Raw genomic sequence first — 17,023 nt, 5'->3', positions numbered from 1 at the left:
TGAAAACCTTAATTTAGCTTCTTATCAGCCACTGTTTTTTTTTGTTTTTTGTTTTGTTTTTAAAGCCCAATAAGTGGAAGCTTTAAATAATTGTGGCTTTTGTTTTGGAAGCAGTTCGATTCCTGCTGCAGAAAAAAAATAGGTAAATAGTTGTTGGAGAGATGCTAGTCTGCGTCTTGACTCCTGTCGAGGTGCCCATGAGCATGGCAGCGCACGACCTCAATCTCAACTCCTCTGTTCAAAGTAATTGTACGCAAGTTTTTTAGATGTATTACCACTTTGCCAAGGTCTGCAACAAGACCCTAACTGTCACCCTCAGGCGAAAGGAAATTTGTTAGAATGTTCAGGATTAAAACAAACACCACCAAGTCTGAACTGCGATTCACACGCTGCTGCATCACCAGTTACAGTGTCTTGGACTGAACTTTTTATTTCAAATATAAAGTACAACGGCGTAGTCTATCACTAGCCTACTGTAGGTTAACGTAATAGTACACGAGTACAGTCATAATTACATTAAATATTTGTATGAAAAGGAAACAACCATACATATGACAAAATCAAATGAACAACTGTATGCACATGGCTTCTTGTGCCATGTGACAATATGTATTCTTATGCTAATGTGCATAGTAGTTCATTTCGCACCATTCATAACCTTGAAATTTTGGTACCGTCAAGACGAGAACACCCTGAATAGTAACATAATGCCATAATCTAACACAGTACATGCATACAGACGGCCTTCATCTGAGTCTACCTGTACATCAGACCATGAAATAGGATGGCCTGCGGGCACACCCGACCCATCCACGGTCTCTGACCGGCCCTCACAGTGTTCATGAAGTTAAAATAAAATGTAAAACATGCATTACTTTTATTTTGAAAGCAGTTCTTTTATTCTGATGCGGATGTGTGCTGGCGGGCCAAGGGGCGCAAGAGCGACGGCCTGTGTCTTCAATATTAGCACTTGTCACTACATTTAGCGACTTTTCCAACCCCTCTAGATTTAAAAAAAAAAAAAAAAAAAAAAAAAAGACTAACAGCAATGCCGACAGCGGTCCTTATGTTACATTAGCAACATTATTATTTCCTGCACGGTGGAAAGAAGAGGGGGATTTGCTCTGATTATGATTTAGGAGTCCCAACTATGAAAGGCTAATATTTGATTCACGGTTGATGCTCTTAAAATCTGACAGCTTTAAAACTATAGAAGAAAAATTATGCACGCTGTGGGCACGTTTTTTTTGTCAATGTTGATTAAACTGTGATATAATCTGAATTTTAATGATTGCTTAAAATTCTGTTTAACAATCTAATGCACTAATTATAATAATGTATACCTAATAGCAGCTTATTGAAACAATACAATTTAATTCTCTGTAGAGCCATCCATCCATCAATCCATCCATCCATCACCTTCTACTGATCTACTAGCTATGCTTTATATGGGAAAAAATATATTTATTTAAATAATTCTATTCAAAAAGTTAAACTTTCATAGATTATAGATTCAGGGCCCACAATTTAAAGAATTTCAAGCATTTATTTTATTTATTATTATTAATTTTTTTTTTTTTTACATAATTTGGGCTTCCAGCTCATAAAACCCACAAAATCGGGAATTCAAAAAATTTGAAAACTGTGAAGAAATCAGCCGAAATTTTGTAGGCCATAAATGTTTTAAATTGACTGTCACACACTAATCATCTACTAAACTCAAAGCACCTGCACAGGTTTCCCCAGGTTTCATTAAATTCCTTCAGTTTGGTTCAATTGTCTCAGTTGGGTTCAATATGGGGAAGGCTGCAGACTTGACAACTGACAAGAAGACCATCATTGATACCCTCCATAGGATGGGTGAGCCACAAAAGTTCATAGCTAAGGAGGCTGGCTGTTCACAGAGAGCTGTGTCCAAGAATATCAATGGAAAGACAAAATGTGGCAGGAGAAGATGCACCAGCAAAAGAGATGACCATGGGCTTCAGCGGATTATCAAACAGAGAAGATTCAAGAATCTAGCAGAGATCCAGAAAGAGTGGAATGAGGCGGGAGTTACAGCTTCAAAAAACACCACATTCAAACGCATCCGGGAGATGGGCTACAATTGTCGGGTTCCTCAGGTCAAGCCACTTCTGAGTCGGGAGCCAACGTAGGAAGTGTCTCAACTGGGCAAAGGAGAAGGACTGGACTGTTGGCCAGTTGTCCAAGGTCCTCTTTTCCGATGAAAGTAAAGTGTGCCTTTCATTTGGGAATCAACGTCCAAGGGTTTGGAGGAAGACGGGTGAAGAACAGAACCCAAGCTGCTTGAGGTCCAGTGTGAAATATCCACAGTCAGTCATGATTTGGGGTGCAATGTCCAGTGCAGGTGTTGGTAAACTCTGCTTTATTAAATCCAAGGTCACCACAACAGTCTACCAGAATGTTTTAGAGGACTTCATGATTCCTTCCTGCTGAGGATCTATATGGAAATGCAGATTTAATCTTCCAGCAGGACCTGGCCCCTGCCCATACTGCCAGCAGCACCAAAACCTGGTTTGATGGCCATGCCATCACAGTGCTTGACAGGCCAGCCAACTTGCTGGCTCTAAACCCCATTGAGAATGTATGGGGTATTATCAAGAGGAAAATGAGGGACACCAGACCCAAAAAGAAAGAAGAAATGACAGCAAGCATCAAAGAAATCTGGGCTTCCATAACTCCCAGGCAATGCCACAGGCTGATTGCCTCAATGCCGCGGGGCATCGAGGCAGTGATTAAAGCAAAGGGATTCCCAACCAAGTACTGAAGATTAACATATCGTTTTGAAAGTACCATATTTCGATTGATTTAATGTGACCCTAATTTCTCTTATTTTTTCTACAAAAACTGAGAAGTATATGGTGATTTCTGCACAGTATTCTAATTTTTTGAATTCCTGATTTTGTGGGTTTTATGAGCTAGAAACCCAAATTATGTAAAAATAACAAATGAATACATTAAATTATTTAAACGGTGGGCCCTGAATCTATAATCTATAAAAGTTTAACTTTTTGAATGGAATTATGTCAATAAACAAATATATATATATATATATATCAATATATATATATAAAATCTATCAATAATCAAATAGCAATCCAGCATCCTGTCAGTGCAAATGAATAACAGCTGGTTCAGTCCTAATTGATGGCCTACAAAAAGGTCTCAATGCCAAGGTGTGAGTCAAGACACATCTCATGATGGGTAAGAGCAAAGAGCTGTCTCAAGACCATCGCAAAGTAATTGTTGCAAAACATAACGATGGCATTGGTTACAGGCGCATATCTAATCTTCTGAACGTTCCAGTGAGCACGGTTGGGGCAATAATATGTAAGTGGACAGCCAATTATACCACCATCAATTTGCGTTGATCAGGTGCCCCTTGCAAGGTTTCTGACAGAGTAGTGCAAAGAATAATCAGAAGAGTTGTCCAAGAGCCAAGGACCACCTGTGGAGAGCTTCAAAAAGACCTGGAATTAGCAGGTACTGTTGTCACAAGGAAAACAGTGAGTAATGTACTTCACCGCCATGGCCTGTATGCACGCTCGCCATGCAAGACCCCACTGCTGAAAAAAAAAAGCATGTCAAAAATCATTTAAAGTTTGCTGAATAACATTTGGACAAGCCAGTTAAATACTGAGATATAGTCTGGTCTGATGAGAGCAATATTTAGTGTAACTCTTTGGATGTCATAATGCCCACCACGTTTGGAGGAGAAATGGCACTGACCATCACCCCAACAGTGAGGTCCGGAGGTGGGAACATACTTGTAAACTTCATATTACTGAAGGAAGAATGAATGGGCAAATGTACCGAGACATTCTTGACATTCTGCTGCCATCTATGAGGATGATGAAAATAAAACAAGGGTGGACATTTCGGCGGGATAATGATCCAAAACATACTCCCAAGGAAACTCTCAATTGGTTTCAAAGAAAAAAAATAAAGCTTCTAGAATGGACTAGCCAATCACCTAACACACACACACACACACACACACACACACACACAGCTATACAAAGTTAAGTTCATGGATCATCAATTTGAAAATGCATGTGTTATACTTTTAAATAAACTCATTTTGCAATCAAAGTACCCTTTTTGTGTTGTTTATGTTGGAAAGCATTTTTTAGATATTTGCGCTATCATAAAAGCAAAAAAATAATTAGCATCAATGTGAAAGTTCTGCTTAAAATGCATCGTTTCACAAAAAGCAATTTTTTTTCTTGGAAACAGGTATTTTCAAGAACCTTATCTACTGTATGTTCAACTGCTGTTTACTAAAGAATGAAAAAAGGTAGACTTTTTTTTCCTAATGAAAGAAGAGGGTTAAATCTTTCTTTTGGTAGGTTCCATGTTTCTATAGCTATAGAACACAATTTTCTGTGGGCCTTCAAAAATCAAGTCAAAATTGTCAAAAATGGCTGGCACCTGGCTTTCCCAATGTCTGAAAAATGGCTGTCATTAAATGAGTTAACAACAAATTTGACCTTTTTAAAAATGTAATAGGCCCATAATGTAATTTAATATTATGTTATGGGGTCAGTCATTACATTTGCAAAGTTTTTTGTGACCAGGGCAGTAATGTAATAAACCAGCCAATAACATAATGAGTTATGTTACTCTTTCAGGACTTTTATTACGTTATTGGCCAGTTTTACGTTACATTACATTTTAAAAAGAGAAAAGTTATTAAGTTATGGACCGTTATTACGTTATGGGCTCCTACAGGCACTGGTCAGTTGGCGACTAGCGGCAAATATGGCAAGCTTGAGCTGGGCTGCCAACCCCCTGTGCCCTACCATGTGGTGAACGCCGCGCAAAACAAGTCTGGTGTGAAAGCCCCATAAGTCCGCTTCATTAGTTCTTCAAGAAATACATTATTTTCTTTTCACATGTATATTATAATCACTTTGACAACTACTCTACAGCATGTCTTTGGATCGTACTTGACAAAGTGTTGCCAAATTAACGACTTTGTTGCTATATTTAGCAAGTATTCAAACCACTATAGTGACTTTTCCAAGAAAGACTTGTGTCATTAGAGACATCTGAAGGCTCAGAGATTCCCACAAATTAGTCTGGATGCATCAAGAATTCAAGTGAATCACACATTGCCCATTTGTATCCAGACTTGGGTCTTCCACTGGTTGGGTAATGGGGTTCTGATTGTGACTTGAACCTGTGCCGTCTATTTGAAAGGCAGCAGTCGACACTACACTATCAACGCTGCATACGCATAGGTCTTGAAGATGCACAGTGCAGGTTCTTGCGCAAAGTTACAGCCTCACACAGCCACTTTCAATATCAAACATATTGGCCTCCTTCTCAAATTCTTATATTTTTGCCGTTTCCCCACTTTTTTTTAAGATCCTCAAATGGTGATTTCATTTATGAAGGGGGAAAAAAAACTATTCAAAGTTACCTGGTCATGTGTTAAAAAGTAATTACCCTCCTTGTTAAAGCATGAATTAATTGTGGCTAATCACAATTGTAGGTTAATTTTCACTGATCACACCCAAGCCTGGTTAACTTCAGACCTGTTCAATCAAGAAATCACTTAAACAGAATCCGTCCCAACAAAATCAAGTCGGACAAGAGATCTAAAAACAAAATGACCCGATCCAAAGAAATAAAGTAACTGACATCTACTAGTCTGGAAAGTGTTAAAAAAAAAATAAAACGAAAAGAAAAAGAAAAAAAGCCATTTCTAAAGCTTTAAGATTCCAGTGGACCATAGGGAGAGCAATTATCCTCACATGGACAAAACATGGAACAGTGGTGAACTTCCCCAGCAGTCGCCAGCCTGCAAAGATTACCGTAATTTCTCGTGTATAATGCGCACCCATGTATAATACCCATCCCCAACGTTGACCTCAAAATTCTGGAAAGCCCTTCTACCTATGTATAATGCATTTTTACAATAGATGATTTTGCTTCTACCCATATGATCGAAACGAAGTATTATCTGTATTTTGTTAGTTTTTTTCTTCAAAGAATTATTCTGAAGCACTTTATTTGAACACATAATCATTTTTTAAATTTACTTGCTCTTATTTTGAAATTAACAGCCATACTTTTATTTCGTAAATGAGAAAACACACAGTTGTGCTCATATGTTTGATTACCCAGGCAGAATTTGTAAGATGGGTAAAATTCTTTAACGAAAACATTAAGGACCAGGCGAAACACATTTCATTTTATTAGGACTCAAATTAAATGGTCAAGTATTTCAGAAAAGCATTATCATGAAACAAAACATAACCAGAAATAAATTAATGATGGTTGTTGTTCAGTCAGTCATATTTAAAAAATAAAATAAAAAATATATATTTCACAAATTCTGCCAAATTACTGCCTTTCCACTAAATTGGCGCATCAGAGGCATGATTTGTAGCAAAGTGGGGGCATTCCTCTGTCTGTGATGTTGGCAGGGAGTCACGGATGTTAAACTTGACTCTGGCTTGCTGCTATCGACTTAGATCACAGCTTTAACTTTCAATAGGACGATATATTGTGGGCTGGTGTTAATGTTTATTATTTATATATTTTATTTGTTTATTTATTGTGTATTGAGTTACACTGCAGCAAGATCATTTAGAGACCAATTAATGTTCAAAACAAGTAGACTAGGGTATTGTGCAAAATTAACTATTCGAACTCTGTGTTCCTTGACATTAGAACATTTACTTTGCACTAAACATTCTGTTATATCAAACAGAGGACGTGCACAGGCAAGAGTACTGTACATCACATCCATTCATGTATGGTGAAAGACAAGGCTGTTATTGCGTGTGTGCTGCTCAAGACCTGATACTGAGCTACAACATGTAATGATTACACAATGCTACACTGAGTCCAATATTTTGAACAATTACCAACAGTATTTGTCCATACAATGACAAAGATAGCATCTTAGCACTTTGAACATGCACATTTAATTTGGATGTTATGTTCCACATTAAATGTAGAACAATGGCAGACTACCAAACTGTGTATGTGGTAATCAGTTTCCCAGTCACAGTGAATGTTTCCCACTCCACTCAAAGAAACAACCACCTGGCAAAACCCAAACTGTTTTCTCAATATATGTATGTCTTTAATTCCAAAGAAAAAAAGATCCACATTTGCAATCTACAGTGGGTGGAAAAGGTACGTGAACCCTTTGGAATTGTTTATATTTCTGCATACTGGTCATCAAATGTAGTCTGATCTTCATAGAGGTGTAAAAAATACTGTACAGGTGGTCAGTACTGGGATATTCAAAAGCTTTGTGTGCAAAAAAAAAAAAACAACTGGGTTAAAAGTTGAGAGTACTGAAGCCACTACCTTATTTACGCAAAAAGTAAATTGACATTTTCAAGCACAATAATAAAATATATATAGTGAGATGTTTGTATCTCTTCAGATGATGAATTAGCATGCCTTCTCTGGGTGCAACAATAAGCAAAGCAAAGCACATTTATTTATATAGCGCATTTCATACACAACATAACTCAATGTGATTAAAAGCATTTAAAAACAAAGGGGGAAAAAAACAGCTAATAAACATTTTAAAACAAAGAGGAAAAAAAACATTTACAAGAGCTTTACACGATCGGGATTTTTGGGGCCGATAACCGATCAGCGAGTTTAAAAAACAGATAACCGATCACAGATCCGATCACGTGATGGAGGAAGGTATCTATTTAAATGACCTGTTCATTTACTGTATATACTTGTGTACATAATTGCTCAAAAAAAAAAAAAAATTACAATAAATGTATGTATTTATGCCAGTGAAGCATTAAAACAAGAAGTCAAGTTAAAACTTGCACATATAAACCATTTGATGTGATGAAACAGTCCCAAATAACTATTTTAACCTTGCTATATTTAACATTAACAACATTATAAATCCATTTTCTGAGCCGCTTCTCCTCACTAGGGTCGCGGGCGTGCTGGAGCCTATCCCAGCTATCATCGGGCAGGAGGCGGGGTACACCCTGAACTGGTTGCCAGCCAACAGTGCCGAACTTTTTGTTCATGAACATGAACAATTTGTCTAACCGTGGACTGATGAACATAAAGACTTTTAGAGATACTTTTATAACCTTTTCCAGTTTTATACAAGTCAACAATTATTAATCGTAGGTCTTCTGAGAGCTCTTTTGTGCTACGTAGGGTACACATCAAGCCGTGCTTCTTGACAAGAGACAATTACAAACTGGAGTGTGTTTTCTAGTGGCCAGGGCTCTTGTCTACTTGATTGGACTCCAGGTTGGCTCAAACCTGACTCTGATTAGCTCTGAGAGAATCCGTAGCCTACATGTTCACTTACTTTTTCCTCCCTGTCCTGTAAATGTTTACATGCTATTTTCAATTAAAAAACAACAACAATTATTTGGGTGGTTTTAGTTTAAGCAGACTCTTTTTTATTCTTGTGATTTTATGAACAATTTATGCAGAATATTTTCCAAAGAGCTCACATATTTTTTCCTCCCATTGTAAATGTGATCAATTTTCACTGGATTTAACATTACCTGTACATCAAGGTGTATTTAACGTTTACTGAGTGAATCGTTTTATATCCAAACACATTCACTCATGGGAGTCTACAAAACCTAGGAATCAACAGAGAACATGTTATGCTCTCTGCCCCTTTCGCATTTTCTTTTTCTCCACACTCACTCATTTTTTCAAATTCGTGCTCAGCTAGGATTTAGCAAGTCCTGCCAACGCACTGTCATACACTAAACATTGATCAACAAGTACAACCAATACAGCATATTAAATGTTGAAAGTTGTATACGCTATGACAAAAACATCCCAAAACACATACTCACCAGAAAGTTCATTTTTTTTCCTTGTTACAGTTTTGTGAGTCCCTGTAAAAAATATTTCCAACCAATGTAATGAGTTTGTGTCTCCTCCTAGCCACAAGCTTCCAGTCCACGTATCTTTCTGTTCACCCTCCCTTCCTCAGCGAATTTCTTCTTCTTTCTTGTACAATCCTGCCCTCAATTATCAACACATTCTGCTACCCTGTGATCTCACACAACAAGAATGAGACTGTTGTTACGTCTTGCCCCTTCTGTTGCCCTCCCTCTTGCCTGAGGAAATGTGGGAGGAGTGTGTAACCCAACACGTCACTTACAGTTGGGTCCTGAAGTTTTCCCTATAAAATCTGACCAATGACTTCAAACTGTGTCACTCAAAACAAATAAAACCCTGAACCTCATTCTCTCTCTCTAGTTCTTTCTTGCCTGTGAGTTTGTGTGTGTCACAGTAGCTCTCATGCTGTGACACACAAACTCTCCAGCGTTTGGGAAAATTTCATCTAAAAATACTATAATAGATACAGTGCCACCAGGAAGTAGTCCCACCCCTTCACTTTTTCCACAATTTGCTGTTCCAGACTTATTCTAAAGCTGATTTCAGTATAGTTTTCTTTTAAAAAAAATAATTCTACATAAAATATTCCATAATGACAAAGTGACAACATGTTTCCAGATCGTTTTTGCAAATTTATTAAAAATGTAAACATAATAGGTACATAAGAATTCACACCCTTGGCTTAATATTTTGTTGAAGCACCTTTGGCAGCAATCACAGCCTCAAGTCTTCTTGGGTATGTCTCGACGAGCTTGGCACATCTGTTTTGGGACATTTTCTCCCATTCTTCTCTGCAGATCCTCTCAAGGAAAGTCAGGTTGGATGGGCACAGTTGGTGCACAGCCATTTTTAGGTCTTTCCAGAGATGTTCGATTGGATTCAAGTCTGGGTTCTGGTTTGGCCACTCAAGGACATTCACAGGCTGCTCCTGAAGCAACTCCTTTGTTATCTGGCTGTGTGCTTTGGGTTATTGTCGTGTTGGAAGGTGAATCTAGTCTGATTTCCAGAGCAGTCGGGAACAAGTTCTCTTGGAGAATTTCTCTATATTTGGCAGCTGTCATCTTACCCTCGATGCGGACTAATCACCCAGTTCCTGCAGCAGAAAAACAGCCCCACAGCATGACGCTGTCAGCACCATGCTTCACAGTAGGGATGGTGTTGGCCAGGTGATGAGCAGTGTCTCTTCTTCTCCAGATATGACGCTTGCAATTCAGGCCAAAAAGTTCTATTGTGCTTTCATCAGACCAGATAATTTTGTTTATGCAGGTCTGAGAATCCTTAAAGTCCCTTTTGGTAAACTCCAAGCGGGCTGCCATCTGCCTTTTAGTGAAAAGTGGCTTCCGTCTGGCCACTCTACCATAAAGGCCTGATTGGTGGAGTGCATTAGCAATTGCTTACCTTCTGGATGGTTCTATCTCCGCAAGGGAACACTGGAGCTCCGCCTTAGTGACCAGAGGGTTCTTGTTCATCTCTCTGACCAAGGCCCTTCTTCCCCGGTTACTCAGCTGCGTCGGACGCCCAGATCCAGGAAGGGTCCTGGCAGTTCCAAACTTCTTCCATTTTCGAATAACTGAGTCCACAGTGCTTTTCGGGACCTTCAATGCTGCTGAAATTCTTTTGTATCCTTCCCCAGATTTGTGCCTTGACACGATCCGGTCTGCAGACAATTCCTTAGTCTTCATTGCTTGGTTTCTGCTCTGATATGCACTGCCGACTATGAGATCTTATATGGGCAGGTTTGTGCCATATGATGTTCAATCAACTGATCAGTGGAAATCAGATGCACCTGAGCTTAAGTTTGAGTGTCATAGCAAAGGGTGTGAAAACCTATGTACCTATTATGTTTGAATGTTTACATGTTGTCATTATGGGATATTTTAGGTAGATTTTTTTTCAAGAAAACTACACTCAAATCAGCTTTAGCATAAATCTGTAACAGCAAAATGTGGAAAACGTGAAGGGGTGTGAATAGACCCCACACCCACGCGCACATGCACACTTGCACACACACACACGGTGTCAGGTAAGAAAGAAGTGAGGGTAAAGTTAAAGGCTGCCAAAGTTTCGTAAATTTAATTTTTATAGTTACAGTATATTGTGAAAACCGGATTTTTTTGTCTTCGGTTGCGAGCAAAAATTTGAGTAACGAACTTTTAATTGTGGCAGTGTTTTTTCAAAAAGAGGCTGTGCTTGCTTCAAGCTGTTTATTGCCATTACTAGTTGGAATTGAAACATAAAACAAAGAGAATATCAGGTTGAGCTTTTTAACCAAACTGGATAACTTCTGAAAGTCTACTGCTTCTTTATGCTAACACACAATGCAAAACACCATAGACGGGCTAACAAAACTAGCATTGATCTTGCCGTCATTATAACCTATTACGCAACTTTAAACAAAAAGAAAAACGTCCACTTAAAACAACCACACAACTTTGACTTCCGCTAGTTATATGGTACTACACAATGCAAAATGTCATAGACGCAACCAAATAGCATCAATAGTCTCAATGTTATAACCCTTAAAGCAACAGATATTTGAACACAAACAGTACAGCAACTCATGTAGACACACAACATGTAAATTATGCACAGGGATATTTCTTTATCCTCAGTGAAAAACGGGAAAAAAATCTGTGGATTATTAGGTCTGTGTTATACTGCCCCCCTGGTGGCCAAGGCATACACACCAGAAGGCACATGTCAATGGGCATTGAAGTGTATGTACAGTGGGGCCAAGAAGTATTTAGTCAGCCACCAATTGTGCAAGTTCTCCCACTTAAAAAGATGAGAGGCCTTTAATTTTCATCATAGGTATACCTCAACTATGCGAGACAAAATGAGAAAAAAACAAAAAAATCCAGAAAATCTGATTTTTAAAGAATTCATGAGGAATATATGGTAGAAAATAAGTATTTGGTCACCTACAAACAAGCAAGATTTCTGGCTCTCACAGACCTGTAACTTCTTCTTTAAGAGGCTCCTCTGTCCTCCACTCGTTACCTGTATTAATGGCACGTTATAACTCGTTATCAGTATAAAAGACACCTGTCCACAACCTCAAACAGTCACGCTCCAAACTCCACTATGGCAACGACCAAAGAGCTGCCAAAGGACACCAGAAACAAAATTGTAAACCCGCACCAGGCTGGGAAGACTGAATCTGGAGTAAGTAAGCAGCTTGGTGTGAAGAATTCAACTGTGGGAGCAATTATTAGAAAATGGAAGACATACAACACCACTGATCATCTCCCTCGATCTGGGGCTCCACGCAAGATCTCACCCTCTGGGGTCAAAATGTTCACAAAAACGGATACAAAAATCCCAGAACCACACGGGGGGACATAGTGAATGACCTGCAGAGAGCTGGGACCAAAGTAACAAAGGCTACCATCAGTAACACACTACGCCGCCAGGTACTCAAATCCTGCAGTGCCAGACGTGTCCAGGCCCGTCTGAAGTTTGCTAGAGAGCATTTGGATGATCCAGACGAGGATTGGGAGAATGTCATATGGTCAGATGAAACCAAAATAGAAGTTGTTGGTAAAAACTCAACTTGTCGTGTTTGAGGAGAACGAATGCTGAGTTGCATCCAAAGAACACCATACCTACTGTGAAGCATGGGGGTGGAAACATCAGGCTCTGGGGCTGTTTTTCTGCAAAGTGACCAGTATGACTGATCGGTGTAAAGGAAAGAATGAATGGGGCCATGTAGAGTGAGGTTTTGAGTGAAAACCTCCTTCTATCAGGAAGGGCATTGAAGATGAAACGTGGCTGGGTCTTTCAGCATGGCAAAGATCCCAAATACACCGCCCGGGCAACGAAGGAGTGGCTTCGTAAGAAGCATTTCAAGGTCTAGCCAGTCTCCAGATCTCAACCCCATAGAAAATTGTTGGAAGGAGTTGAAAGTCTGTCTTGCCAGGTGACAGCCCCAAAACATCACTGCTTGAGAGGAGATCTGCATGGAGGAATGAGCCAAAATACCAGCAAGAGTGTGTGAAAACCTTGTGAAGACTTACAGAAAACGTTTGACCTCTGTCATTGCCAACAAAGGGTATATGACAAAGTATTGAGATGCACTTTTGTTATTGACCAAATACTTATTTTCCACCATAATTTGCTAATAATTTCTTTAAAAATCAGACAATGTGATTTTCTGGATTTTTTTTTTCCTCCTTTTGTCTCTCATAGGTGAGGTATACCTATGATGAAAATTACGGGCCTCTCTCATCTTTTTAAGTGGGAGCCGCTTCTCCTCACGCGGGTGTGCTGGAGCCTATCCCAGCTATCATCGGGCAGGAGGCGGGGTACACCCTGAACTGGTTGCATGTTTTTGGGATGGGGGAGGAAACCGGAGTGCCCGGAGAAAACTATATTATATATATATGTGTGTGTGTGTGTGTGTGTGTTCTCCCCGTGCCTGCCTGGGTTTTCTCCAAGTACTCCGGTTTCCTCCCACAGCCCAAAAACACGCGTGGTAGGTTGCTTGATTGAAGACTCAAAATTACCCGTAGGTGTGAATATGAGTGCAAATGGTTGTTTGTTTGTATGTGCCCTGTGATTGGCCGGCTACCAGTTCAGGGTGTACCCCGCCTCCGGCCCGAAGATTGCTGGGATAGGCTCCAGCACGCCCGCGACCCTAGTGAGGAGAAGCGGCTCAGAAAATGGATGGATGGATGGACATATTGGACATTTATTTATTTGAAAAGGTAATACATTGATTTGTGAAACCAAAGTACTATGCCTATAATGCATATATTTCCACAGTGCATTTGTGAACTCTACAAAGAGGAATCGAACAGGCCAGCAGTCAAGACAGAGACCGCAAACTCCTATAAAAGCAAACTCAATATGACATGCAGGTACGTGACACCGCAGCCGGCCTGTTCTTCATCCCCAACAAGCAGCTACAAAATCGAAAGGGCTCTGAGAAATGTCTGGTTCAATCAAATCCATTCATATCGCAATGGCTCGAGGATGTATTTACAACTTGGAGGTCGCGGGTGGTGGTGGTGTTCTGACGAATGGCAAATCGCTGATACGCTGTGTTCGGTCTCGGCAAATAGTAGAACAGAAACGCGAGTGCAACATTTAACACGACGTGACAGAACAACGCACACAGCGCCGCAGCCGTCCTACTTACGGGGACAGACATCTTGCTGGTTTACGTCCTCGGTGCCGGCCGGAAAACCAACCGCGGTTCCTTTGTGGCTTTTTCACCAACGGTGGTTCACGAAAGCCTTCGTCGGCGGGAAGAGGTGTCGGAGAGCTCGTCGCTCTTCCGCCTCATAATTTGTCAAAGCCAAGAACCCGTCGTCGTCTCGAATAGGCGTCGGACTTCTTGTCGGCGGGACCAGACGACCGCATCTGTTCCCGACGCAACCCAACCTTAAAGGGACCGCCTCACGACATAGGAGCAACACACACGTCGAACGCTGTAGCACATTTCCATACAAAATACAGCAGAATTCGCCCATTTGTCCACAGCTTCAAAAATCAAGCTATAATGCTGGGACACATAGCTAAATATACACTAACATTTTATTCCTATTCCCTCCATCCGTTTTCTTCCGCTTAGCCACGGTCGGGTCGCGGGGGTGTCCCAGCTCAAGCAGGGATGCCCAGACTTCCCGCTCCCCAGCCACTTCATCCAGCTCTTCCGGGGGGAAATCCCGAAGCCGGGAGACGTAGTCCCGGATCGTCCACGGGGTCTCCTCCCGGCGGAACGTGGCCGGACCGCCTCGCCGGGGAGGCGTCCGAATCGGATGCCCCAGCCACCTCATCTGGCTCCTCTCACATTCCATAATGATGCTATTATTTATTATAGCTATTCAAAAGATTTGATTCTTGCACATACGCATTAATGGAATCTTTTCTGACTCAAATGATTCAATTGAATCGGATCTCTTTCGTGAATGAGCCAGACAAACCCCAGTCTATACAATAACGAACCAAGATTTACCATATCTCAATTGTTTGCCCAGCAAAGCATCCGTGTCTGATATGGGCGACGTGAGCGGCCTTCTGAGATGGGCAGCGCTCCTGCCTCCCACAATCGACGGGCCGTGCACAGGGCGCATAGACTTCGAACTGTTATTTTTCCGGCATCACCTCTCCACCCCCCGTTGACGTCGACCAGGGGGGCGCACTCAACGGGCGTTGCACAGGGGGCGAAGACTTTGGAGAATAATTTTACTGGAGGCAAATCTCCGCCAACATCCCCACCCCCACTCAAACGGCGCCGTTCGGTCCAGGACCGATTCTTGGTAGATCTGTCAAGAGATCTTGGCACGTGCCAGTGATTTCTGTATGTCATCAGATGACGGTCTAGGGTTCTTTTTCATTTGATTCTTTTTTTACCTCCTTGGACATTCTGCGGTCTCCTGTACTCATCACTGGAAAAGAAGCAAGTGCTGAACTTACTCCATTCATAGACAATTTATCTAACTGTGGACTGATGAACATCAAGACTTTATAGTTTTTTGTGAAACCTTTTCCAGCTTTATACAAGTCGACAATTCTTATTCAAAAGTATGGTACTGGTACCAGGCTTGTGACAATAACACCGGGGAACACAATTTTTGTTGAGTTAGGTCTGACAGCTGTTTTTAAAACTAATTTTTGGGTGCGGAATCCAAAACTGGTCTCAGTTTTTCTCGATCACGTCAAGTTTTTGAACTACAGGATCCCAACAACAGAGACTAAAGTTAACAGTTTGTTGTGTTCGCAAACCTGCGAGCTCACGAGCTAGCGAGTTAACAAGCTGAACGGTCGCTCCACTGGGGTGAAGTCGTTTAAAACGTCAGCGCCCCTCCGGGTTGTCGTGTGTTAGTCCCCAATTAACAAAACAGCCGCGTGACATGCGTACTTCGTGAAAGTCACATCATTTATCAAGATGGAGGCCTGTCATCTATTCAGCACAGTAGTTTGGATTTTTATACGTTCATTTAAAAAAAGACAACTTGCAGTACAAGTAGTTAAAAACAAGATCTCAGTCGCATACAAGCTCCGTCGGGAGCCACCATATTTACGGCGTGCGTAAACGATGTCACCGCTTCTTCCTCTGATCGGTTTGGCAAAAATAATATTCCACCCGTGTAACCTAATTAAATTCCTGCATTCTTTATATGGAGCATTTTAATTCTGCTGGGCTTCTAAATAGTCTTTATTTCAGACCCAGGGGGATCCATATCACAGAGTAAAGACATTTTCTTATTAATAATACAAAAATAAGGGCGGGCCTTATTTTTCATGATTTCCGAGGCATTAAGGGAAACATTGTTTATCATGATAGTGTGGGGGAAAATACAGTATTAAAAAAAATGATGGTGACAGGCCTCCATTGTTCACGTCATGTTTCTTGACAGGAGACAATTGTCAAAAACCGGTGTGGTTTTCTAGTGGCCAGAGCAGCTTTAGACCACACCTACAATCTTGTCGCATTGATTGGACTCCACCTGGCGATGACATAGCCTAGAGGTTCACTTTATCCTCCCTGTCCTGTGAATGTTTACATTATGTTCAACAAAAATATGAAAACATAATTGTGTGGCATTAGTTTAAGCACGGTTTAGTCTTATTTTTTTTAGATGATCAGCCCACATTTTATGACCAATTTCCACAGAAATGGAAGGAATTCCCAAGGGTTCACATATTTTTTTCCTCCCACTGTACAATCAGCTTTGCAAAACCAAGAAGCAACAGGTAGGAAAGTGTTGCCAAAAAGGCTGATTTTGAATCACATATTTCATTAAAATTTGTCATTTGAACCATCTCTCTGAGATTTTTATATTGATGCAGAAACACCACAAGATTTATTCATAGTAATGTTAGTTGATGTTGATTTAAAGTTAAAAGATGCAAAGAGCTACTACTGTAATTGAAGTGTGAGTGTATGTACTTTCTGTGGGAGCAAGGCGTTTCAAAGTGCCAACAGGAGGGAAGGGAGGGTTGCAGACTTTAAAAAAACAATTTTTTTTAAAAAAAAATACCTGCTTTTTGTTGGATAGAAAATATATAAATTCACAAGAAATGCACATGAAATTAAAGATCAGAAGTCAATGATTTATTTGTGGTGTTTTTGTGCTAGCAGTACTTAAGTATTAAATAGTAAGAATTTCCCTTGGGGGAA

At 40.4% G+C, this 17,023-nt stretch overlaps 1 protein-coding gene across 3 annotated transcripts in view; it reads right to left on the bottom strand.

Moving 5' to 3' along the window:
• The window catches only part of bcar1 (BCAR1 scaffold protein, Cas family member), a 30,255-nt gene extending 15,984 nt beyond the window's left edge, over nucleotides 1-14,271 (bottom strand). The window contains exon 1 of one of the 3 annotated variants that reach the window (XM_061773438.1): nucleotides 14,036-14,271. In XM_061773438.1, the coding sequence (XP_061629422.1) occupies nucleotides 14,036-14,047 (12 nt within the window). In that variant the 5' untranslated portion in view covers nucleotides 14,048-14,271. Of the gene's footprint in view, nucleotides 1-8,846; nucleotides 9,123-14,035 lie in introns of those variants that run through there. The other 2 variants (XM_061773439.1, XM_061773437.1) reach the window with 2 other exon arrangements.
• Between the last annotated feature and the right edge of the window lie 2,752 nt (nucleotides 14,272-17,023).

This window comes from Phyllopteryx taeniolatus, chromosome 5 (genome assembly GCF_024500385.1).
Source record: "Phyllopteryx taeniolatus isolate TA_2022b chromosome 5, UOR_Ptae_1.2, whole genome shotgun sequence".
Classification (NCBI taxonomy): Eukaryota; Metazoa; Chordata; class Actinopteri; order Syngnathiformes; family Syngnathidae; genus Phyllopteryx; species Phyllopteryx taeniolatus.
The sequence above is the reverse complement of the archived record's forward strand: the minus strand, read 5'-3'. Positions and strand labels throughout refer to the sequence as shown.